The 26,357-nt window shown below is 41.6% G+C and overlaps 1 protein-coding gene across 6 annotated transcripts in view; it reads left to right on the top strand.

Moving 5' to 3' along the window:
• Positions 1 to 26,357, top strand: part of SRPK2 (SRSF protein kinase 2) — a 155,520-nt gene that overhangs the window by 65,135 nt on the left and 64,028 nt on the right. For all 6 annotated transcript variants that reach the window (XM_075599673.1, XM_075599675.1, XM_075599671.1 and 3 more), the window contains one exon: positions 19,360 to 19,505. In XM_075599673.1, coding sequence (XP_075455788.1) covers positions 19,360 to 19,505 — 146 coding nt within the window. The remainder of the gene's footprint in view (positions 1 to 19,359; positions 19,506 to 26,357) is intronic.

Below are 26,357 nucleotides of genomic sequence, written 5' to 3'. Positions count from 1 at the left end.
GCGCGCCTGCCCACACACTGGCTGACACACACACACACACACACAGTGACGGACACACACACACACCGTGACGGACACACACACACACACTGACGGACACACACACACACACACACACACACTGACGGACACACACACAGTGACGGACACACACACACACACAGTGACGGACACACACCGCGACGGACACACAGTGACTGGCACACACACAGTGACACACACACACACACACACAGTGACTGGCACATACACACACACACACACACACACACACACACACTGACTCTCAACGACTCTCACCGACTCTCACCGACACACACACGGAATTCACAGTTAATATAAATATTGACAAATAGCTAAAACGCGTTCTAAGTCAGACTTCTTTGCGTTTTGGCACTGAAATTATGTTTTTGATTTTTAATTAAAAACATCACCATCACAAATACAATTTCTGTGACTAAACAGTGACAAAAGACAAAAAAGTTTCACTTAAAATGAGCGTGCTCGGCACACACACACACACTCCCCTCCCCTCCCCCCTGATAGTTGAGACATGAACACCCACATTAACCAAGGCAAGAGTGGCCTGCAGATCCTTGGATGTTACTCTGGGGTTCTTTGTGACTTCCTGGATAATTTGTCGATGTATTCTTGGAGTGATTTTGGTAGGATAACCGCTTTTGGGTAGGAGTGACTGTGGTCTTGATCTGTTTTGAAGGTGGATTGGTGGAGCCCCAAAATCCTTAGAAATGGTTTTGTAACCCCTTATAGACTGATGAGCATGCCTTTCTGAGAACCTCAGAAATTTTTGATCGTAGCATCACATGATTCCACACACCTGTATGGTGAAAACCAAACTCACAAAGTTTGCAATCTTTTATATAGGGTGAGACCTCCCAAACTCACCTCTGAAGATCTTTCTAATGATTTTAAACACCTGATTCTTATTAAACCCTAATTAACCTCCTTAATTTAGCTGATTTCACAGGATATGTGAAAAGGGTTTCTCTTACCTTTTCACATACCCTGACATAATTACTCATTGTCTAATTCATACATCATTTTGTTTCAAAAGTCAGGGAATTGGTTAATGTAAACCCTATTGGATATTTAATGAAAGACTGGTTTTGATTCAAGAAGGTTATCATGGAAAAACTATGGCATTTTCGTAATTATCATTGCGGGTCACAAACTTTTTCTCGCCTGTATGTATGTATATATGTAGCCTCATAACTTTTATTTCTATAATTCTTGGAATAATGTGAGTTAGGAGAGCTTGCTGAATGTAACAATACTAATTTTAACTGACTTGCCCCTATATTTGAGCGATAAATGTGATAAATATGGGTCTTGCCACCTCCTAAACATGGAGGGTTTGGCCTAATTGCATCTGTCCCCTTGCAACGATTACAAATGATATCCTATTTTTTTAAAGAAATCCCTCCAACTAAGTTGTGGCCGGTTTATCACCTCTATGTGATGCACGGGGGTTATTTTAATAATTTAAATGTTTCTTTGAGGCTGACAGCCTTCCATACTACAGTATAGATGTTTCACTTTTAGTGAGCTATCAGTGATAACCCCCCAATTAAGCCCTCTTTGAATATCAGCACAAACACAGAAAGGGTCTTGACCTGTCATAAAAATAATGATTATATTTTTAACACCATTTCTAACCAACGTTAACCCCTGAAGTACCAGATTGATAAAAATGCGGCGGATATGAAGTATTTTAATTACAATATATGATGTGTGTGTGGGGGGAGGAGGGATGTTTTGGCGAAAGCTAATTTTTAGTGTATTGCTCTCTTGTTTAACTTACTTGCATAGGCTTAAGTAAAAAAAAGGTGGTTCTTTAAATCAAACTGAAGAGAGTGCACATAAATAAAAATAACAGTGACAGGAATGTTGCTTCTGCAAGAGCTTTCCTTCTCGCTCTGTAAATTAAGGCTTGTGCCTACTCGAAATGGCAAGTAACCAAAGCTGCTACTGACGCATCATTAATATGAGGCACCCCCAGGAGGGTTTCGGTAATGAGCACAACAGACGAGGTGTTTTCTCTGCATTGAGGGGAGGTATTTCTATATAGTATACCATTTCCTTCTTATGTTTGCATTTTATTATTTTATGGGGTAATGATTAGTGAAAAAGCGCTAGTTATAGCAAGTGCAGAAAGTGCTTAATACCAAAATGTATATGCACCCATATATTACAATGTCCAACATTGAAAATTGTATCTCCGTAAGCTGCCTTAAAAGTCAGCTGGTTGTCTGGGGAAATCCGAGATTGATATACTAGCAAAAATGTACTTTTCTGGCGCTGGACTTTTTTTTTTTTCCAAGCAAGTGCAATGATTCATGAATTCAAACCCAGCGTGGATAATTCCTGGGAATTCTGCTCGGCTGTGGGGATTTCTTTTGTAGATCATGAGGATGATGATATCACACATGTAAGAGAAACAAAAGTGCAAACACAGTGCATTATCTCTGGTGATTAATCCTATAAATAACTTGGATAATAGATGTCAAATATAATGGTTGAGACTGGAAATGTTCTGGTCTGGACCAAAAATTGAGCGGTGTTTGTGGGAACCAAAGAAAATTGTGTTTCAAATACCCAATAAAAATTTCGATTTCGAAATCCACCACCACTAGGCACTTGCATATGCCGGCCACCTCCTTTCTGCCGCCCTGCTCCTTCCGATTCGCAGCATCACATGACGCATAGGACATCACCAAAGTGACGTCATAGAGCGTCTCGCTGCCATGGTTATGCGATGTATTAATGCTGCGATGTCACGTTGCCATGGCAACGAGACGCCATGACATCCGCTGCGAATCGGAAGGAGGGCAGCCGAAAGGTGACAGCAGGAGGCGCCCGGCATATGTAAGTGACTTCCCATCAGGCTCGAGAGTGCGGCAAATGTATATGGGGGCGGACATTTTTTCCGAGCCAAAATTATACCGCCCTAGGCCCGAACCTAATGGGAAATCTACCTCCTGCTTCTCGTCGATCGAGTACACCACCCGGCCTCTCCGGGTGACGTCACAATTCGCAGCTTGGGAATCGCCAAACTACTCCTGCAATGACCCTTCACACTACGCGTTTCACAACTCAATGTCGCTTCCTCAGGGTTGCTGAAATCTGCTGTTATGCAACAGAGCAGGCAAAACTGAGCAACTACACAATAATACTTCCACATTTACCAGTCTCCTATAGAACTGTTAATTCACTTTTGCATTGTGTTAATTGTATGTCAGTCTTTTATTTCTAATTTTACTGTGATGCAGAGTATGTCATATCCTTAATAGGAAAAGTACCTATAATAATCAAATTTAGAGTGAGTGCCTTTACAATAAATTCCTACTTTGCCCTTTAGTCTCAGTAGAATTAATGTTGTGTTCCTTGTGAAATTGTGCTCTTTGGTAAGAACTGGATACTAATCTTGAGAAAAACGAGGTAGGGAGAGGATTTAATAAACGAGATTTTAAGACTTTTGCACCGGAATAAGGTGAATATTACTTGATCAATTCAGTCTGACGGCTTGAATACTTTTTTTATTAATGCCACATACATTAATACTTCAAATAATCCGAAGGCCGATGAAATTGACAATGCTGGTGCAGGAAGTTACCCAGCAGTCATCTTGGAAAACTTCAAAAGCCAACTTTTTGAACTATAAAAATGTTCCCGGAACTAGCGAGACGAGGGGTAAAAGTCCCTGCCAGCCTGCACTTGAACACCCCCTTGCTCAGACCCATTGGGAGAAAAAAATGCGAGGTTGGAAAGTCAATCAAGGGGGATTGCTGCTTTAATTTGTGCCATAGCGGTGCATATGGAGTTGGTGACTGCAGTAGGACTGCTCACTTGCTGGTGTTCAGTCTCACCTGTCCCATAGTTGACCAAATGTAATGTCTCAGGTTTTTTTCTACCAATATATTAAATGCAATGTGTGATTTTTGTTTCACCTGTCCGGGAATTCAGTTTAATTACAAACTCCATAAACAAGGATAGGCTACAATTGTGCACGAAGCAGCAGGTTATTTTAGTGTTTTTTTGTAAACACCTGTATATTTGGAATTGGTAGTGTGAATCTAGATTACTGAAAGCAGGTTTACAAAGAAGTGGCCTCAGCTATTTTAGAATATTATGATTTATATGTTTTCCATTTGCTTTAGTAGTATATAATGAGTTGGTATCCCACACGTGCACATATTAATTCATGACTATCTCGCATTAAACCTCTGTTTTACAAACACGTAATTGGTGCTCCATGACACATGGTAAGTTTGTTGAGTGTGTTGTGCTTGATAAAGGGCATACGGCCCGAAAAACGCATAGGTGTCACCTGCTGCTGCTGTTGGGGGCTATGTCTGATCCTTCAATGAAATAAAAAATGTTATGCTACCGTGAGCCTCCTCCTGCTTCCTAGGCAGTGCACTGCCTTTTCTTCACCTGTTTGTGTTGTGCTTAAACCTTCACAGTACCAGGGGTCTGACCGAACCAGAGTGCTTCATACCTCTGTGGGGGAGAGGGGAGCTCCACTTCCTTTGCTTGTGACATTCCTTGTGCCAAGGGTCATTAGGTATATTAAGAGGTGAATAAAGTTAACTAGTTTGACTGATAAACTCCAATGGTGACCTACAGTATGTGCCTCGTTGCATGAAGAAGTCCTGGGCAGCTTATTGCACACGTGGATCCATTTAAATCAAAGTAGCACTGTTCATTTACATTTAATGTACGTAGCTACTTTGGTTCTTTTTGTTTTGTATACTGATTTTTATATTCTCTTGGCTCTAGCAAGATATATGCATTAAACAGCTGTTACGGTGGAACATGCCTAGTGCCAGCAAGTACTTATGCACTTACTACATGGCTACATTTTTGGGGCAGATTTGACATACAAGGAAATAATTAGATTTATCCTTACAGCTGATCAAATAAATACTTATCTGAGCTAATGTATTCCCACTTCTAATGCATTTATAACAGATATTAACTAGTCAGTTCTGACCTGAGTGGTGACTAATTTCATACATTAATTGGATATGGCCGTCTATGTAATGAAAGGACCATTGGAAACCTGGAGGGAAAAGACTAGCTAGCTACTGGAGGATGAAATATGAAATGAATGCTTGGTTTCCAAAGAGGTCTGTCTGTAACACCCTTGGAAGCAGAGGACAGGTAGAATGAGAACTACAGCATCCTGCTATTTACTGCATAACATTACACATGAATGAGTGCACGCTTCTCTCATTCTCACTTATGGTGAGGACCTATGTTCTATAGATAATTCATATTCTTGCACTGATAAACAATTGATTTTTGAGGTATTGAAGATGGAATCCATGTCATTCAGATTTCATTTTGTCTGTCAGAAACCATTTTGACTTGTCAGATGACTCAGAGTAAATCTGTTGACTTGAAAAATGGTTAAAACAAGTGAATTTGTTTATAGAACATTTTGGATATAAAATGGAACTCGAGGCCATGATCGGAGTATGGGCCGAATGCCCAGACTTATTGAGAAGTATTTTCAAGGATGAAAATATATTATTGTCTTATTTACTTGCATTATTGAACACTAACAATGCTACGTAAAGTTTGCGTGTTAACCAATAGATTTCTTAATTAGGGTTTGCCTAGATCCATTTTGTCAGAACAAACGATGCCATCAGAGGCAACCTATGCCATACGTTCTCACAGCTTTTCTGCCTGTTTTTACCCATTACCTGTATATGTGAAGGTTTATTATTTTGCCTCTACAAATAATGATTATGAACTGCGAAGATATCTCTGTCCGGTGCTTCATTTCTATTGAAAGGATACACAAGGATCTATATACAAATAAAAGGAACTTTCTTCTGCCATCATTTTCTTTTCTGGTATTACCTTGGGGAATCTTGCTCTCCAATCTTAGATTTGCATTGCTGATTAAGACACTCATTTAAGTCACTTAAACTAAACTAGGGCAACCAGTCTGTCCCAATCTTCCGTGCTGATTCATTGCAGCAGCCTTCCTGTCTGACCTGACATGCAGATTGGACCTGTCGCTCACACTCAGCTGGTATAGTGCTAGTGGTTAGTCATTCCTCTGAGCAGACTCGGCCCAAACCCAATATTTGTGCGAGAAAATGTTGGGCTGCTTCTTGAACGATACCAGTCCCGAGAATTGCCAAAAACATTCCAATCAGCAGGAACTGCTTTTCCCTGACACTGTCACTTTTTTCCCTTTTCGCTAGGATAGTGTGAATAGCTAAGGAAAGCTTGTGACACCCTTAATGCTATTTCCCATGTTTCTGCAGACGAGCTGTTCATAGTTGGAATTCCTTCAGTTTAGGAAAAGTTTTTCTGCTTAATATAGAATGTGTGTGGGGCAGCACACTACAAAAGCGATCAAACATGGCCAACTCGAGGTTTGTTTGTTTAGTTGTGTTGTGGTTTGGCAGTTACATGAAGAAAAAAATCGTTGCTATGACCACAGACGTCCAAAGGAACAGGCATAACATTATTTGTAATTGTTTTGTTGATATTTTAATCCTATTTTCATAAAGCAAGAGAGGTGGAAATGCAGCATATAATAATAGCACAGACAAACTTTCTAACCACTATGTAGTTATAGCACAGCTCTGGGGTGGTGTACTATAGGAAGGTGCAATTATTTGTTGCGTTGCTGGAAAAATGTGTTGACATTGTACTTGTCAGTTCAAAACACGATGAGCTGAGACTTGGGAGGGGTTTGATTTCTCTCTGGCTTCTCCTATTGTGTGGTGTCACAGTGTGTTCAACAAGAGTTTGTACGTGTTCTCCTCCCTTTACCCTTGGCCCACCCTGTTTTTATCAGGGAGCCAATAGAGGTAAAGAAAACACTTGTTAGCCTGCACAATTTAACCCCCCACCCATTTACAACTTATTTCATTGCAGCCTCTCCCAACACTGACTGCACAAAACTACCTTCCCCCCCTCAACCCTCACCCACGAGGCCCACTGCAAACCCTGAATAGACCCTAGCATTGCAATGCAGCAAAACATTTGACAAGGAAAAGGCACACCCCTGCTGTTTAGTCTGCACACACACTTGGCTCACAACAGCTCCTTGCAGCATTACCTACCTCTGGCATAATGAACCTGGTATATACCTCAACTTTGTTCTTTCTCGTGGCCTCATGAAAATGTTACTCCCTCTATCCACTACAATAACTAGCAAACCAACCACCGCTCACTCTAATGACAAACACCACAAATTTACATCTTGCAAACAACTACTCAAATTTCTACTCACACTATTACTCTCTTTAGCAGGTGATATTGTACCTAAACCAGGCCCTCCATTTTCAACTCTGTCCCATACTCCTGAGAATTCCACCTTTAAATTCCAAAAACGTCCATCTGTCACCCATATAAATACCCGGAGCCTGCTGCCCAAACTGGATGAAATAAGAGCATGGTGCCTTGTCCATAAACCCAAAGCCATCGTTCTCACAGAAACCTGGCTAACCCCTAAAACTCCTGATGCAAATATTGCCATTCAGGGATACTCCATTTCTAGGAGAGATAGGTCAAAGAGAGGAGGGGTGTTATTTTATATTGTAGACACCTTACAATTTTCACTGTTAAATTGCCTCCCAAGCCTACCCTCTTTTGAAATTCTAGTTGGCAAAATCTGCCTCCCCTTTTCTAAGCCCATCCTGGTTGCTGGCATCTACCGCCCCTCTACACTCCCTGACTGATATCACCCAGTTTCTTGGCTCCATTTCCTCTCTGAATGAGAAGAGTGAGCTGCTAGGCTAGTTCTTGATGATTTCAACTTCAATTGGCTCGACCCTAAAAACCACAAAATCCAGACACAAATGAAGTCCCTTAATTTATCGCAACTCATTTCCCAACCCACACGAACAAACCTGAAATCGCACAACCACTCCTTGCTAGACTGGATTCTCTCCTCAAATCCCAGCAGAATTCAATTCTCTGGCATCCTTCCTGACATTTTCAGTGACCATGCAATAGTGTACTGTGTAAGGAAAATTAAACCGCCCCAAAGTGCTCCTCACTAGAACATTTAGAAACTTTAACCCACAACAGTTTCTGGCTGACCTTACCAACTGCTCTTGGCACAGAATCGATTTAATTCCCGACCCTGATTCAGTGCTCGACTATTTCCAATCCGAGTTCTTAAAACTATGATATCCATGCTCCACAACGCAGAATAAAGGGTACTGGGGGCCCACCTTCCATGGGTTACAACTGACCTTATAGCACTCTACCAGTTCAGGGATGCCTTGCGGAAAACAGCTAACTTCTGAAAGGTTATCAACAACATATTCCAGCCTTCTAACGATCAACAATCAAGTAATATCACTAAGGGGTATATTGTTCTGACAATCCCCCCCTGACATTGCAAATGCATTCAATGATAACTTTGTGGGGTGTGCTACTAACTTACTAGCGAAATGCAACCCAAACCACAAACCTGAATCTCATCCGGGGAGTACCCATATAGCGAGAATATATAGTTAGACTATAGTTAAGTGAGCTTTTTAAGTGAGAATATATAGTTAGACTAGAGGTGACTGGGACTTCATCTTCCTACTAACTCTTCTACTCAAGGCAACAAACGGTGAGCATATATGACCACACTATGATCCCATGCTTGTTTGCCTGCACAATTTAACTCCCCACCCCTTTACAACTTTTTCACTACAGCCTCTACCAACACTGACTACACACAACTACCTCCGGCACTACTACTAACTCAGCCCACTGCATAGACCCAAGCATTGCAATGCAGAAAAACATTTGACAAGGTAAAGGCACACCCCTGCTGTTTAGTCTGCACACACTTGGCTCAAAACAGCTCCATGCAGCATTACCTACCTCTGGCATAATGGACCTGCTTTTTACCTCCACTTTGTTCTTTCTCGTGGCCTCATTGAAATGTTACTCTCTATCCACTACAAACTCCCCCCTCCTGGTCCACGCCCAACATCACCATACTCCCTGGATTACTCAAAAGCTTTGCACTATCTACTGAATGTTGGTGGAGAACCCTGAAAACCAGCACACCAACCACCGCACACTCAAATGGCAAACATCATAAAGTAACAGCTTGCAAACAACTACTCAAATTTCTACTCATACTATTACTCTCTTTAGCAGGTGATATTGAACCTAACCCAGGCCCTCCCATTAAAACTCTGTCCCATAACCCTGAGAATATCCCCTTCAAATTCCAAAAAGGGCTATCTATCGCCCATATAAATATCCGGAGTCTGCTGCCCAAACTGGATGAACTAAGGGCATGGTGCCTTATGCATAAACCAAAAGCCATCGTTCTTACAGAAACATGGCTAACCCCTAAAGCCCCTGATGCACATATTTCCATTCAGGGATACTCCATTTCTAGGAAAGATAGGTCAAAGAGAGGAGGAGGGGTGTTATTTTATATTGCAGACACTTTACAATTTACACTGTTAAATTGCCCCCCAAGCCCACCCTCTTTTGAAATCCTAATTGGCAGAATATGCCTCCCCTTTTCTAAGCCCATCTTGCTTGCTGGCATCTACCGCCCCCCTAAAGCCCCTCTGCAATCCCTGACTGATATCACCCAGTTTCTTGGCTCCATTTCCTCTCTGAATGAGAAGACTGAGCTGCTAGTTCTTGGGGATTTTAACTTCAATTGGCTTGACCCTAAAACCACAAAATCCAGATTCAAATCGCTTAACCTATCGCAACTCATTTCCCAACCCGCACGGACAAACCTGAAATCGCACAACCATTCCTTGCTTGACTGGATTCTCTCCTCAAATCCCAGCAGAATCCAATCCTCTGGCATCCTTCCTGACATTTTCAGTGACCATGCAATAGTGTACTGTGTAATGAAAATTAAACCGCCCCAATCAAGCCCTAAAATTCTCCTCACTAGAACATTTAGAAACTTTTAACCCACAACAGTTTATGGATGACCTTACCAACTGCCCATGGCACAGAATCGATTTAATTCCCGACCCTGATTCTGCGATCGACTATTTCCAATCCGAGTTCTTAAAACTCTGTGATACCCATGCTCCACTATGCAGAATAAGGGTACGGGGTGCCCACCTTCCATGGGTTACACCTGACCTTATAGCACTCTACCAGTTCAGGGATGCCTTGTGGAAAAGCTACAAAGTAACTGGCACTACCAAGGGTCTCAATCACTACAGATGCCTGCGGAACATGTGCACAAGGCAAACAAGGCATGCAAAAGCACAATATTACTCTGACAATCTCCTCCAGAATACAGCAAACCCAGCTAACTTCTGGAAGGTTATCAACAACATATTCCAGCCTTCTAACCATCAACAGCCAAGTAATGTTACTAAGGAGGATATTACTCTGACAAACCCCACCGACATTGCAAATGCATTCAATGATTACTTTGTGGGGTGTGCTACTAACTTATTAGCGAAACGCAACCCAAACCACAAACCTGAATCTCATCCTGGGAGTACCCATATAGCCCAACCCCCTCCCAACACTGCCCACAATTTTCAATTTGGCCCAGTATCCGATGAGGAGATTACACAAGCGCTCCTCAAATTAAAACTAAGCAGCCAATGTGGACCTGACCTACTACAATCTAGGTTCCTAAGTCTTGGTGCCCCAGCAATTGCCAAACCAATTGCATCCATAACCAACTCTATCCTGTCTGCAGGCCATATCCCTAAGACCTGGAAAACTGCCAGAGTTGTCCCAATCTTCAAAAGTGGGGACAAAAACACTGTCTCAAACTACAGGCCAATCTCCCTTCTCCCAATCCTATCCAAAGTCATGGAAAAATGTGTCCACTCCCAATTAAGCGATTACTATAACAAGACAAATTTCCCTAGCCAATTCCAATCTGGCTTTCGCCCCAAACACTCTACCGTAACTACCCTGCTAAAAGTTTGCAATGAAATCCAGTGTGGAATGGAACAGGGCCAACTCACTGGTGCAATATTCCTAGATTGTGCAAAGGCTTTTGATACTGTTGATCATGCTATCCTGCTAAACAAACTCCAGAGCTCTGGAATAGGGAAGCATGCTTTAAACTGGTTTCAGTCCTACCTATCAGGTAGATCTTAACATGTCCATCTCAGGCTCTAACTCCAACCCCCTGGATATCATCTGTGGTGTCCCGCAAGGCTCTGTTCTGGGGCCCCTACTCTTCTCAGTGTTCATCAATGATCTTCCCACAGCTTGTAAGGAAGCCTCAATACACATGTATGCAGATGACACAATCCTATATGCACACAGCCATAGCCTCTCTGACCTTCAACACATACTTCAGTCTGACTTTTTGAAACTCGAAAACTGGATTTCCCAAAACAAACTGTTTTTAAACACTGACAAGACTGTAACAATGGTATTTGGGACCAAGACTACATTTTTAAAGCTTCCAGTGACTGAGCTCCTGATCAGAACTAACGCCAACACCACCCTAACTCCTGTTACTAGTTTTAAATACCTGGGCATATGGTTTGACTCCCACTTAACATTCGGAATGCACATTGATATCCTGACATCCAAAACCTATGCCAAACTAGGTGTACTTTACAGGAACAAATCCTCCCTAAGTCTCCTGGTCAGAAAGCGTATCGCACAGCAGATGCTAATGCCAATTATTGCTTATGGAGACATAGTATAGGGCACGGCACCTCAAACCCACCTTAGCAAACTTGACACCCTCTACAATTCAATTTGTCGTTTCGTTCTCCAATGCAACTACAACACACATCTCTGCGAAATGCTCAAAGAGCTAGATTGGTCATCACTAGAGTCTAGGCGCAAAGTTCACCTTTCCTGTCTTGCCTTCAAATACTTTCCGGGCAAGCTACCCACCTATCTGAACAAGCTCCTCACCCCTACCCCATGCAGCACTTATCACCTGAGATCTGACTCCAAAAGCTCAACAAAGTATCCGGCCTCTTCTTTCTCTCTTACCGTGCACCCCAAAACTGGAACAACCTACCAGTTTAAATTCTTTCAAAATTAAGGCTGTCTCACATTTTAATCTGGTCTGTAACTGTTTCATACGCCTATAATATATATTTTCTTTAACTGTGCATGCATTATATTGTATATAATGTATATCCTGTTCATTTATGTAACTGTATTTGTAACCATGTATTATTTGTCATATTAACTATGCCCAGGACATACGTGAAAACGAGAGGTAACTCTCAATGTATTACTTCCTGGTAAAACATTTTATAAATAAATAAATAATGCCAATTATCAGCTATGGAGACATAGTATACGGCTCTGCACCCCAAACCCAAATTTGGCACCCTCTACAATTCAATATGCCTTTTTGTTCTCCGGGAGAATTTGCAGGGGGGGCCGGGCTGTTACAGAGGCCCCACGCTCTTCCCCCAGGCATTTAATTTAATGCCGGGGGAGGCGTGAGGCCTCTGTAACCTCACTTATTTACTGGCAGCCGGGTCTTCAGCAACGCCACGGGGTCATGTGACGTCACACGTCGCCATGGCAACGTGCGTCAAATGACGCGGTGGGGTCACGTGACCTGCAACGTCATTTTAATCCGTGCGTTCAGGGGAGGGGAGGCGCGAACGCTGCGGCTCCCAGGAAGGGAGCCGCAGCTGGAAAGGTTTGCGCTGCGCTTGTCTAGGCGCAAAGTTCATCTGTCTTGCCTTCAAATACTTTCTGGGCAAGCTACCCATCTATCTGAACAAGCTCCTCACCCCTACCACATGCAGCACTTATCTGAGATTCGACTCCAAAAGACTGTTCATGGTCCCAAGGCTCAACAAAGTATCCGGCCGCTCCTCCTTCTCTTACCGTGTACCCCAAAAACGGAACAACCTACCAGAGACTCTCATAGCAACCACCAGTCTAAATTCTTTCAAAACTAAAGCTGTCTAACATTTTAATCTGGTCTGTAACTGTTACATGTACTCTCAATGTACTCTCAATGTATTACTTCCTGGTAAAACATTTTATAAATAAATAAACTTGGATTGTCAAAACCTTACTTAGAAATTGAATTTGTACCAGTAATTAATTTCCAAATGATACAAAGACTTTGCTTTTTGTGTAGTTAGATTATTTAATGGGGACAATTAGTTCAATTGTTCACAATGTTTTTTTGGCTGGCTATGTGGGATTGAATCTTTTAACATGCAGGTCTTCCCCATGTTGAAGAAGATCCTATTAATTCAAATAAAACTGAACTGCAGACAGCTTTCCCAGGGCCCATGACTAAAGTTTCCACCGGGGCCCCCTACCCACGTATCGGCAGCCTTGTGAGAAACCCCCCCCCTTCTCACACCCCACCTTGCTTTCACCTCCCCTCTTACACTCTCTCATCACCCTTTCCTTCCCCTCCCCTTCTCACACCCCACCTTGTTTTCACCTCCCCTCTTACACTCTCTCATCACCCTTTCCTTCCCCTCCCCCTTCTCACACCCCACCTTGCTTTCACCTCCCCTCTTACACTCTCCCATCACCCTTTCCTTCCCCCCTCCCTCTCACACACCCACCTCTCCCACCCCAATGTGTTTCCCCCTCCCCACACTCAATAAGCCTCCCTCCCCAAATACACACCCACACCCAATAGATACCCCTTCCCAAATACACACACCAATAGGCCTCCTGTCCAAATACACACACACACACACACACACAATTACCTCCCTCCCAAAATACAGACATACACACACGATAGCCCCCCTCCCCAAATACATGCACACATATACACACACACACACACACACACACACACACAATAACCCTCCCCCCCTAAATAAAACACACATACACTTTAGTGGGTAAGGGGCCTCAGAGGGTGGTATAAGGGGGGGCATGTCAGTCTACCTGGGGCCCTTGGATGTCCCTGCTGGAGACTCATGGCCAGCGCACAGGAGAGCCCTGCAGGCCCGCGGAGGCCTGTAGAAGGGGGGGATAGATGGGCGGTGCCAAGGGAAGCGGAGGACCCTGCAGGAGAGGAGGGACAGATGGGGGCATCAGCTTGGAAAGGGGAGGGCCCGTCTTACCTGCACATAGCAAACTGTATAGTTACCGGCATGGGGGCTGGGCCCCTTGCTTGACCGGACAGCAGTCTCGGCTAACCTTCCCTCCCCCTGCACCCCCCACTTTCGGCGGGAAGTAGCATCACAGCATGTCTCAAGAAAACAAGATAGGTAGCGCTAACTAAAATGGAATATGGTGGTACAATGTAGTAATCAATACATATATATATATTGTGACATAGTCCAAAGATGTTAGGCAGCTTTCTGCCCCATTTTAGGTCAGAAAGTGCAGGAATAGTTAAAAATGATCCGTTCCACAGCTTCCCATTAACTCAGGCAGCTGGATGGAAAATCCAGACCACAGACTACAATGGCTCTAGTTCTCCCTCACCTGCTCTTCTAATCACATACACAGGTATTTAGAGCAGAGAGGTTTTGCATTTCACTCTCTCTCCTTAGAGCCTGGAGGCTGGGGGTATCGCTGCTCCCCTGTTTCCAGTTTCGGGGTGGACGGCCCCTCCAAGTATCACAGTACCAGAGGATTTGCCTGGACACTTGGGACCGAGTTCCCACCACGAACAGATAAGACAAACAAATGGTTATTGCTGTTGCTAAAAGACTGTGCTGTATCTTGTGACCCTAAATGAGAGAGCATTGTTTTAAGCTGGGGAACCAGTTTAGTTGGCCAGCAGCTGTTAGAGAGACTGATTCTGATGTGTAGTTAGATCCCTGAAAGGGATAGGATTTTGTTTATATGATTTTGGTTTTATTTCTTAAAAATAACAGTGTGGGAAATACTGTAACACTGAAATGTGTGAACTGCTGAATGAAAGTATCTGAGTACCTCTAACCTACACATGTTAAAGCTGCAGTACCTTACTTGGATGAAAATAAAGCAGGCAGAAGCCTGAGTTAAGCAACGTAATACATTGCATGTTCCTGTTTGTTGAATAATTAACCCTAGAAGACTGTGTCGGGAACAACCGAGACAGACGTCAGCGCTACAAAAGAGGGGCGTTTGTCACTATATATATATATATATATATATATATATATATATAGATATAGATATATATATATACATATATATCTATATACATATATATCTATATATATATATATATATAATATATATATAATAAAAACAAATCCTTATATATGGATAAATAACCATATATAGGTGGCTGCCACTGATACAATACTGACCCCCAGGTCAGAAACAGCATGTCTCCTATTCTCTCTCTTCAGTCACCTCTATCCCCTATCTTTCTCACTTCCTGTCCTCGTCTATTTCTGCCTTTCCTTCTCTATGCCACTATCCTGTCTTCCTCCTGGCACACTTTCCTCCTCTATTCTTCACACTGTTTTACCTTCAATGTTTTCCTTTCTATTTTCAGAGTGTCAAGGCAGCAAGTGTTATCTTTTTATATATTCATCGATTGGGAACACTGGTGATCTCTTCAGTGTTCCCAATCAACTAAATGTCACTGCCAAGTTAAAGAGGTAATCCAAGCAGCTTTAAAGAAAATAATATTTTTTTGTTTTAATATATGCAGCATTTGATTATCTTTTTATAAAAAATTAAAAAAATAGTTGCTTACCATGCTGATCGATCATCCCGTAATCGATCAACAAATCCTGTTTCCTTGGGTTCAGTAAATGGCTGCCTTTCATTTTCAAATCAATCCTTCAGTCAGTGTAACTTAACAGCTACAATGTATTGATATATTGCTAAGATAACATGATCTATTGTTACAATTTGCAGCTCAAACTGCTGGGCATAAGGCAACAAATTGCCACAAACAGGAAAGTGATGGAAAGATCTTGCACTGCTGGGGAGGTGCATTAAACCCTGCTATAGAAATCAAAGGATGCTCAGTATAGTAAAATTAATTTTAAAAAATGGCATTGAGTTGAATTTTAAAATAAATTAAAAAAAAAAAGGTAGTAAGTATTATCCAATACAGGGGTGCGCAAATAAAATCTTCCCCCGCAACCCCCCCCCCCCCCCACGCTTACAGAGGCCCTTGCGCGTGAGGTAAGGTAAGGAGGGGGGGAGCGAGCAGGCAGGGGGATGCAGACTGAAACGTTTGCACACCCCTGATCTAATACCGCAGAACTGATTTAATTTTTTTTTAAAAATGGACAAATAAAACACATGTAAGGATATTGCTTGGATTGTTCCTTTAAAGTTAGGACTTCCTTTCTATATTGAAGGTAGACAAGTGTAAAACAAAAAATGAGGCGCTTCTAATGAGTGTGATATATAATTAATAAATAGTGATTAATATCAATAATCAACGTGCTCATAAATCATAAAAATATATATAAATGGCGAACTTTGCTGCTCAACCCACTTTGGAGAAGATCCAGCTTTTCCTATCTTGACTTGTGGGGGGAAGCTTGTGGGGAGTGCAGGTGTCACCATATATAGAAGAAAAAAATATAATAGTGTTATATGCCTTAAAGCTGCAGTTCAGTCTTTTTTTTTTTTTTACATTTATTTTTTTACTTCAATAGTTTTATGTGTGCAATCTCTAATTAGCTAAAGAACAGTATAGCTGCAGGTCAATTCGTTTTCCATGTATTGATAGGTCGAAATTTGGTGACATGTTAAAAGCTGGGATTTGTTTATAATCTGCTTGACTGGCAATGGAAGCTCATGAATATTCATGAGCATTCCTGCACTGACAAGTGCTAGAGGGAGGGCAGGGCTGACAAAGGGGTGTGCCAGAGCTTGTGACAGGACATGAAGGGGCAGTGCCTTAGTAAATGGCTGTTAAAATAGAACACAAGAAAATTGGTCTTTCAAAGTTGTTTTTTTAAGAACAGAAAATGCTAAAAGTATTTTTTCTTACTACAGAACTGATTTATTAAAAAAAACACACATGCAGGATATTGACTGAACTGCAGCTTTAAACAGAAAAAAGCAATCTATACAGGAAGGTAGTATAGAAGGTAGGTATATTGAAGGTAGACCAGGATAATGATGGTGTACTTCAGTACATGACATTTTGTGATATACATTGACAGCAGAAAGACTAATTCTCTCAGTAGTATTTCATTAAATCCTATAGTGAACATGTAGATATTGGTTGTGTCTGAAGAGATGCATTACTGTATGTCAATAAAAGGGATTACACAGAACTGTTTTACTATGCCACTTAATATCACTTGAGAAAGACCATATGGTCGAAACGTTTTATGTTATTGGCTTCAATAAATTAGAATATAGAAATCCGTCAGTGCTCTGCGATTTCTTCCTTCCTACGTTCCTGGGTATGCTGCAGGCGATCATTCATTTGTAGGGCACCGGTAATTGTATCACCTTTTGGATTTTTTATTGTAGTGTGCAGCATTTGCCATTATTCTCGTACTTCAGTACATAACATTTTGTGATATACATTGACAGCAGAAAGACCAATTCTCTCAGTAGTATTTCATTAAATCCTATACTGAACGTGTAGATATTGGTTGTGTCTGAAGAGATGCATTACTGTATGTCAGCTGTAATTACTCCTCTACTTTTAGAAGTCTAGCCACACACGTCTTGTTCCCCAGTGTATATTTGTCATTGGTAACACTTTCAAAGAAACATTGTTTGATAGTCTCAAAATAGAAATATTGCCCACTGGTTGATTTCACTAACTTATTTTGGCTATGCATATTTTAATATATACATAGAATGCAATTATATATATATATATATATATATATATATATATATATATATATCTGATTTGCATTCTATGTTCAGCGATTAGTTTGCTTTCCCAGGGCCGCCGATAGGTGGGGGGATCTGGGACAAGTATCCCGGGCCCAGCTCTCTGTTCTCTTGTTGCGGCTGGTCCCTGGCTCTCCCCAGCTGTGGACTTTCCTCACTGACACTGTCCCACGCTGAGCCTCTGACATTGGCGCGCGCCAGGCCTCTGACATCGTGAGAGAGGCCCGGCGTCCGAGGGTCGGCGTGGGACAGTGTCTGTGAGAGAGGCCCGGCTCTCCCCAGCTGCGGATCTCCTTCACTGTACCGCTCATGGACTGTCCCTGATGTCGGCGCGCACACCGGCATGAGCGAGAGGCCCGGCGCGGGACAGTGAGGGAGAGAAGCCCGGTTAGGCGCCAGCAGCAGCGGGGGGAGAGCTGCGACAGCAGAGGCCTGAGACAATATCCAAGGTAGGCAAGTCTGTATTTTGTGTTTATTTGGGGGGGGGGGGTTGTATTTAATTGTTGGGGGGAAGGTGTGTGTGTGTGTGTGTGTGTGTGTGTGTGTGTGTGTGTGTGTATCTGTGTGTGTGTGTGTGTGTATCTGTGTGTGTGTGTGTGATCTGTGTGTGTGATCTGTGTGTGTGTGTGTGTGTGTGTGTGTGTGTGATCTGTGTGTGTGTGTGTGATCTGTGTTCCCTACTGCTTGTAGAGTGACGCCACCGGGAGCCCCACTGTGTGGCTACAAGAAAAAACAACGTAGGTGGACTCAATATACAGAGAGCAATCTTGCCGTTCACAATTACCAGTACTCTGTGAGGAAGCCTACTTTTCAATTTATTATGTCCATTAATTTGTACTTTTTTTATTTATTATTGGTTTGAGAGGAATTGCGGAGGAGAAATAGCCTTGCGATTTGTCTATTTTATTTACATACAATTTCCATTGCCTCTCAATTATTTGGGACCCTACGCACTTTCAAAGGCCAAATCGGCTAATGAACTGCTAATGAGTGGTTGTTCCCTTATGGAAAGGTAGCTGTAAATGCAGTTTAGGTTTCCCCTGCTTAAGGCTGAGCTCAGACAGGCTGCTACACGTCCGCGCCTCTCTGCTGAGCGATGTGTGCTCATCCCCAGCAAACAGAATGACGCAATTGGAGGCGGGACTTAAAAAACCCAAAACAACTGTGTTTGCGATTGGCTGGCGAAGTACACGCGACGCGGCTGCCGCTTGAAATCACAACTTCAACACGTACGCGCGCACGTCCCATCACAGCCTGTCTCAACTCAGCCTAATGCACTTGGCTTGGCACAGACAGCAATGCAGTGATGTTTCTAAAGCGTTTCACAGGAAACCAGACCGCGTTATTTTCAGAGGCATACATTCCATACATGTACTTTTAAATGTATTGCTATTTTTGTTATCAAAGTTAGGGTGGCGTGTTTCCTGTTGTATAAACATTTTAATTGGAAATATTCACAAGCAAAAATGTTAGTTATATATTATTTATTTGAACGAGCCTTTCGAATTATCTGTCAATATTATATATATATAGCTATATAGTCGTTTTGTATTCCGTGTAAGAAAATGACTATAGTTTGGGCAAATGCACCTCTTAATAAAGTAATGTGTTTCTTCTTGGTTATAGGCCAGAGCCTCAACAGAAAGCTCCCTCCGCTCCTCCCTCTCCTCCGCCTCCACCGCCACTTCCAGAACCAGCACCGCCTGAGCCAGAGGAGGAGATTTTAGGATCCGATGATGAGGAACAAGAAGACCCAGCGGATTACTGTAAAGGTTAGTATAAAATGATGACTTGATAAATAGCACTGAAATACCATTGTATAAATGATGGGATGTTTTGGAGTGGAGTATTTAGTATTGTGTAGTATAGTTCATAATACAATTATTCAGAATTACTTGCCTTACAGTGTGACAAACAGCCTGACTCTAAATATGTATAAAGAGGACCACACCAATGTCTTTAAATCAGAATATTACCCAAACGTATTGTGTAATGTGTTGTTGGTGTAGTCCATGGTCTTTAAGTAAAAGCTTCAAAACACAAACATTACATTGTTTGGTTTACTATATTATTGCTTTTATAGTGATGTTATTTGCAAGCTAAGCTAGCTGTTGCTGTACATTGTGGGAGCTAAGCCTCACATTGTGTTTTATGTTCCCATGATTGTACATAGGCTGTGGTTATTAGCCTCTGCATTGAGATTTAATAAAACTTCACCCCATTCCATAGTGTGTGTGGGTCTGTTGTATTAACCATCAGACCTTTGTGCGTAAATCAATCTGTGTCAGCTACAGAAGATCATTGAAGATGGTCGGTGGTAAAAGCAAAATTAGAAGGCGGCCATTTCGTTAGGCACACATGCAGGATTTTGACAGATTTATAACCGTAGAACCAAACGATTGTCAGCTTAGGTCAGAAAGTATAAATTATACATTGTCACATGCTTTACATATAAAAAAAAGAAGGGAAAAAAAGGGGTGGTTGGGGGATATGAAGTATTGCTGCTTTAATGGGATGAACAGTGCATATGCGATAGAGCAAGAGCAATTCAAGCGCTTTTTTCTTTCTCTCACATTTATTTTAATTTTTTTCCCCAGAGGATTGAAGCAGTGGTTCTCCTCCTGAGCTGAACCCCATTAATTTCAGCTCTGGGGCGCCCCTGCTTACAAAGATGCTTACCTCCAAAGGGGGTGCCGGTATCTCGGCTTTTTAAAGCTCCATGTCATGCGGGCCAATAGCGGCACCGGATGACGTCGCTGTTTCCTATTGGCCTGCAGGACGCGGCACCTTTGAAAAGCAGCCATAATGTGACCATTGCTACCCAGTATGTATCTGCGGAAGCAGGGGGTCCCCGGAACGGAATTTAATGAGGTTCAGCTTCGGAAACCCCCTGCTTCAACTCGTGAGTACAAAAAAAAAAAACTAAAAGACTTGGATTGCATGTTTAATTTACGTAATTCCAGGACACTGAATATTATGACTCTATCCAAGCCACTTTTTATTTCTTTCCTTAATTTCTTTATTGGTGCATCCAAGAAAGTAACATACATGTTTGCATAAGATACATTACGCGGAATGACGTACAAGCATAATGACACAATACTGCATAATAGCAGATTCACCTTTCAATATATCAAATCACCATCACACGTCACTTCCTGGTATCAGCAGGGGAGCGCGGCAGCTACACAGCGCGCTTACTACAAAGGCTTTTTTTAGCAACAAACATAGCCATTTGAATCAGCGCAGCGGGATTCGCTACATTGACTCTATTGAGTATCTGGCACAATATCCTAACCACCGAAGCTAGGATCCACGCCAGAGTGCGGCTGTTCTTGTAAATTGTGACAGTGCCTGCGCATTATAGGCAGACACTCTCCCTTCCTCACTAAGCTCCAGTCGTGCGTTTTATTTCACAAGCACCATATTTGGTTTCTAACAGAGACACCATCTCTGATAGCTAGCTTTGGATCAGCATTTGTAATTATACCTAACAGGTGTTCATGAATACACCTTGCTGATCCACTAGCAACTATTTGTTTCACAAGAGCTAATTTATCTTTATTAATTTATCTTATGATCTGCATCAGTAACTATTCTTGCCAGTTGTTCATGAATACAACTTGCTGATCTAATAATAATAAGCTAATTACAAATACCAACTTTATCAACTTTATAGCAGACTTTATATATCATGTCCATCATCTGCATAGAAGTGGGGCTATATACTGTTATTGTCATTATATACAATGAACAGGTGATCAGTACTAAGTTAACCTATGATCAACATCATTAACTACAAGGTGTATTTTAATACACTTTGCTGATCCTGCAATTTACAATTTGTAGTAAAGTTGTCATTCAGCATTTATCTGACACCCTGCACTAAGGTACCTCCTTCTGGCACTATAGAAATCGGCTATAGTTTTTCAGAATGTCATCTTGCCAAGAAGGTTAGGAATACGTTGTTTGGTTACAGGCATTCACATACTCAATTTCATTACGGGAAGGTGTTCATTTATACACCAAGTGAAGTGCCATATCATTATTAACCAACCTCCTGAATAGTAAGTGTTTTCACACACACCACAAAGGACTATATAAAACAGACCTGTGCTCATGTATATGCCTATTCTTTCCTCCTAAGATAGAGAGAGGGTTAATCTGTTTGAACCCAAACTAACAGTATTCACTAGAAAATCTAGGACTGATAAAGCCTAGAGGGCCAATCTATCCTATACTCCAATATGCTCCCAATACATTGGGAACATATGGACTACTATTAAGAAGCTAAACACTTTGAGTAAGGACAGGCCACACCACCATCATTAGTAGGGGAACAACCATTGGTGTATCCCCATTTACATACTGGTGTTTAGACTGCCCTTTGCTAAGAAGTACCTTAACCCTTCTCTAGCCCTATCGCCAACCAGTATTTTAAACTTTTTTAGGTCATAGTTCTGGGGCTCCGCTCTATCTCAGACGGACCGACCACTCACAACTACAGTGAGATCTATTCCATCTAAGCGCTTTAATGCCCACACTACTATCAAAGTAGCTCCAACCCTACCACTGTCCACACGTGGTTAACATAGTGGTCCACACTGCTATCCAGTTGGAAGACCTTGACCTTACACTATTTCGTGCCGTGTTTAAATCCCCTAACTGTGATATCCCACTGGTGATATTAGTTTGTCTCCCCACTATGTTTTGTTATCACAACCATTAAAGGTTAAAGCTGCAGTTCAAGCTCCCGTTTTTTTTATTTTTTATTACTTCAATAGTTTCATGTGGGCAATCTCTACTTACCTAAAGAACTGCATAGCTGCTGGTCAATTCGTTCTCCGTCTATTGATCGGCGAAGTTTGGCGACATCTTTGGATCTGGGGAATGTAAATGGTTGCTATAGGAACAAACATGCTTGTTAAAATAGAATACAAGAAAATTGGTCTTTCGAAGTTGTTGTTTTTTTAAAACAGAAAATGCTAAAAGTATTTTTTCTTACTACAGAATGATTTATGTAAAAAAAAAACCACATGCAGGATATTGCTTGAACTGCAGCTTTAAGTTTTAAATGTATTACTATATCCTACATACTTACCTTCACTTATGAGTGCTAGTATATAGGGGCTACTTTGGTCTTGCCTAGACAAGACATCTGTTCTGCACTATTGCATATCTAGCCAGATTGAAGTCTCCCACACTAGGAAAGTTGGACCCTCCGATGTCCTTATCTACCCAGAGTTTAACAATACCGATGCTGTGCTTTTTTTTTTTCCTCCGGGCAAAGTCAGTGAACATCTTATGGATGAGAGAGAGATGTCCCTTCTTCAATAGTAAAGGGAGCATTTGTGAAGGATATATGAGTTTAGGAAAAGAGTTCATTTTTAGTAGAGCAATTCTGCCAAACAGAGGCAGCGGGCGTGCATTCCAGTATTCTAGATATTTCCTAATCTTTTGTATAATAGGCTTAATATTTAGCACACAGTTTAGAGAGGTCACGGGGATAACAATGTCTGGGTATTTAATGGAGTCTTTTGCTACTCTGAATGGGATTGCCCCCATCCTCTGAGTCTGCCCCATTCCTTTTTAGCCAGAAAATGTCAGATTTCTGAAAATTAATTTTGTAGCCTGAGAAAGATTGAAATTGTGATCTTAATTTCAAAATCCCCAGGACTGACTTGGAAGGGTTTGTAATAAACATTATCAAGTTGTCCGCATAAAGGGCCAATTTAATTGTTTGGTGTCCTATGCGACTGCCATCTATGGTGTTTCTCAAAGCTATGTCAAACAAGAGGGGGTATAGGGGACAACCTTGTCTGGTGCCTCTCTGGAGGACTGGAGGGTAAACCAATCTGACTTCCCCAGGCTAGTGACAACTCCTGCGAGTGGGTTCCCATATATGGTCTTAATGACTGTGAGAAGCTTCCCTGTTATTCCAAGTCGGTTCATGGTGTTAAAAAGATGTGACCAAGCTATCATATCGATGCTTTTTCATCATCTAAACTTACCAAGTAAGCTGCTGATTCAAACGTTGAGTTGTTATCATTAATACCATGAGAATTGTGCTTAGTATAATAATGTTGAACAGCCATAAACACTTTTTTGGATATTATTAACTAGTTTTCTGTCTTCAACAAATCTGGTCTGGTCACCATGGACAATTGAGGGTAAAATGTCGCTTAGCCTGTCTGCCATCATTTTTGTGAAAATCGTATTCTAGATTGAGTAGGGAAATGGGACCATATGAGGCTACATCTTCTAAATTTGTACCTTTCTGTGGAAGGACCTTAATATAGATAGAATTAAAATATATTGAGCTAGCACCTTTGGTCAGCATATGATTATAATAGTTTGCAAGAGTAGTGGAAGTGAGAGTGTTTAAAACTTAATAAAATTCTGCAGAGTAACCATCAGGCCCTGGTGCTTTAAGTATTTGTTTTACATTTTTAATGGTATTCGCTACCTCTTTTGTCATTATAAGACTGTTTAGATGATCTCTATCCTTGTCGAAAAATGTTAGGATGAGCTATTTAATTCCAAAAATGTGATTCATGAATCAAATTAGCAGATTCTTGAGAGTATACATTTTGATAACATTTTTTTATTTCAGCTATTTTGCCTGAGTCTGTAATCCTATTTCCATTGGTGTCTTTGAGAAATGGGATAAAAGTCTTCACAAAGCGTGCCTGCCTTTTTCCCGAATCTATAAAATTTGACTCTAGAGTAGTCTGAATTCGTTTTTTTCCCATTTTGTCCAGTAAAAGGACTTTTTTTTCAAATAGTCTTCCAATCCCCTCTTTGTAGTCTTAAAAAGGACATAAGCATCCTTGACCATTTTATTTAAAGCCACAAATCTCTCGATTTTAGAGATCGTAAATGAGATAATTTTCCCTCCTAGAACTACCTTAGCAGTGTCCCAGAAAATCAGAGGGTCCTGATTATCTGCAAAATGTTCCTCTTTATATTGTAACCACCAATTTTGAATAAAAACTCAAAAATTAGGGCTGTTAAGCAATTTTGATGGGAGAGTCCAACTTCTGTTATGTTTTCCGTTTCCAGAGAGACCCTCCGTAAACCAGATAGGTGCGGGGTCAGATAAGCAAATACTTTCAATTTTAGCCTCCCTATCTCTCTGAAAAAGAGAGGAATGTACCAAAAAATAATCCAATCTGGCCATAGTTTTATGTACCATAAACAGACGTGCAACCCCTTTCCAAAAAATGGAAAGATCTCCAGGGGTCAATGAGACCAAACTCTTTTTTTTAATTTATTTTTTAACATACTCAATGTCAAAAGATTGTTTAGTAGGTCTTTTATTCCTTTTCCTTCCTCCTCTTCTACATGGAAACCGCATGCTGTCGATGTACGAATGTAGGTCACCTCCTAAGATTAGACGGCCTCTTGGGATTCCAGGGAAGAGAAATACCTGCTACAATATGTATTGGGGGGGGGGGGGAAGAAAAAAGGCAGCGCACCACTCTCATAGTATAGTAAATAATGTGCTATGGTGAGACAGGTAAGTATTGCACGTACATCAAATTGGATCTTTTGAGCATTACAAGTTAAGGGTACATGTTACTACAACAGTGCACAGCGTGGCACTCCCACGTCATGGACGGCCCCCGTTGTCTCCCAGGCCAGGTGAGTGTATGCATCCTCATATCGAACTGCCTGCTCCCGGAATGGCATCAGTGGATGTGCCGACAGCAGCTACTAGTTGGTCCGTGGTGACAGCGGGCCACCACGTCCATGACGTGGGAGTGTCACGCTGTGCACTGTTGTGGTAACATGTAGCCTTAACATCTCAAAAGATCCAATTTGATGTACGTGCAATACTTACCTGTCTCACCATAGCACATTATTTACTATACTATGAGATTGGTGCGCCGTCTCTTTCTCTAGCAGTTCCTGAGATGTTGAGCCATCTTTGACGAGCAGCAGACTCTCATATTGTGTACACAAGGTTTTAACAGCATCACATCTGTGTAAATACCTTCTATATCACCTCTTGTCATATGAAACACTGTTTTCTTCACTTATTGATGCAAAGTTACTTCACTCTGGTTAAATAACCTTTTACTGTTGGCTTTTTGCATTTCCCAAGCATTTAGCCCACCACATATATTTTTCACTGATTCACAATCTGCTGCGTGGCATTTTTCTTTATGTTCTCAATATGTATTGGGGACATATATATTTACCAAAGTTATTGGGTCGTGAAACAAACTGCCCTGAATTTTTTACCACCTTCCCTCTGGGTCCACTTCTTGGCCTTTTAGTGTAAATGGCGTTCCCGTTTTGAATAAAATTGCCACTCCTCGCTTTTTACTTTGGAAGGAGGCATAGAAGTCTGATTGAATACATTCTCTAACAAGTTTTGCATGCTCCTCATCCATCACGTGTCTCCTGTATGAAGGTCACATTGGTTCCCAGTCTTTTTAAGTGGTTCAAAAATGTTCTCTTTGCAGGGGAGTTAATTCCGCCCACATGAGGTAAATTTAATCAAGTTGCTCACGGGAGGTAGAATGCTTCAGGTATGGCATTGTCCCATGTTCCCACGGGCATGAATTTTGTTTCCCTGTGATTGGGGTGGTGGTGAATATCCCAAATAGAGATTCCTG

This window comes from Ascaphus truei, chromosome 5, assembly GCF_040206685.1.
Source record: "Ascaphus truei isolate aAscTru1 chromosome 5, aAscTru1.hap1, whole genome shotgun sequence".
NCBI classification, from domain to species: Eukaryota; Metazoa; Chordata; class Amphibia; order Anura; family Ascaphidae; genus Ascaphus; species Ascaphus truei.
This window is presented reverse-complemented; position numbering and strand designations above follow the sequence as displayed.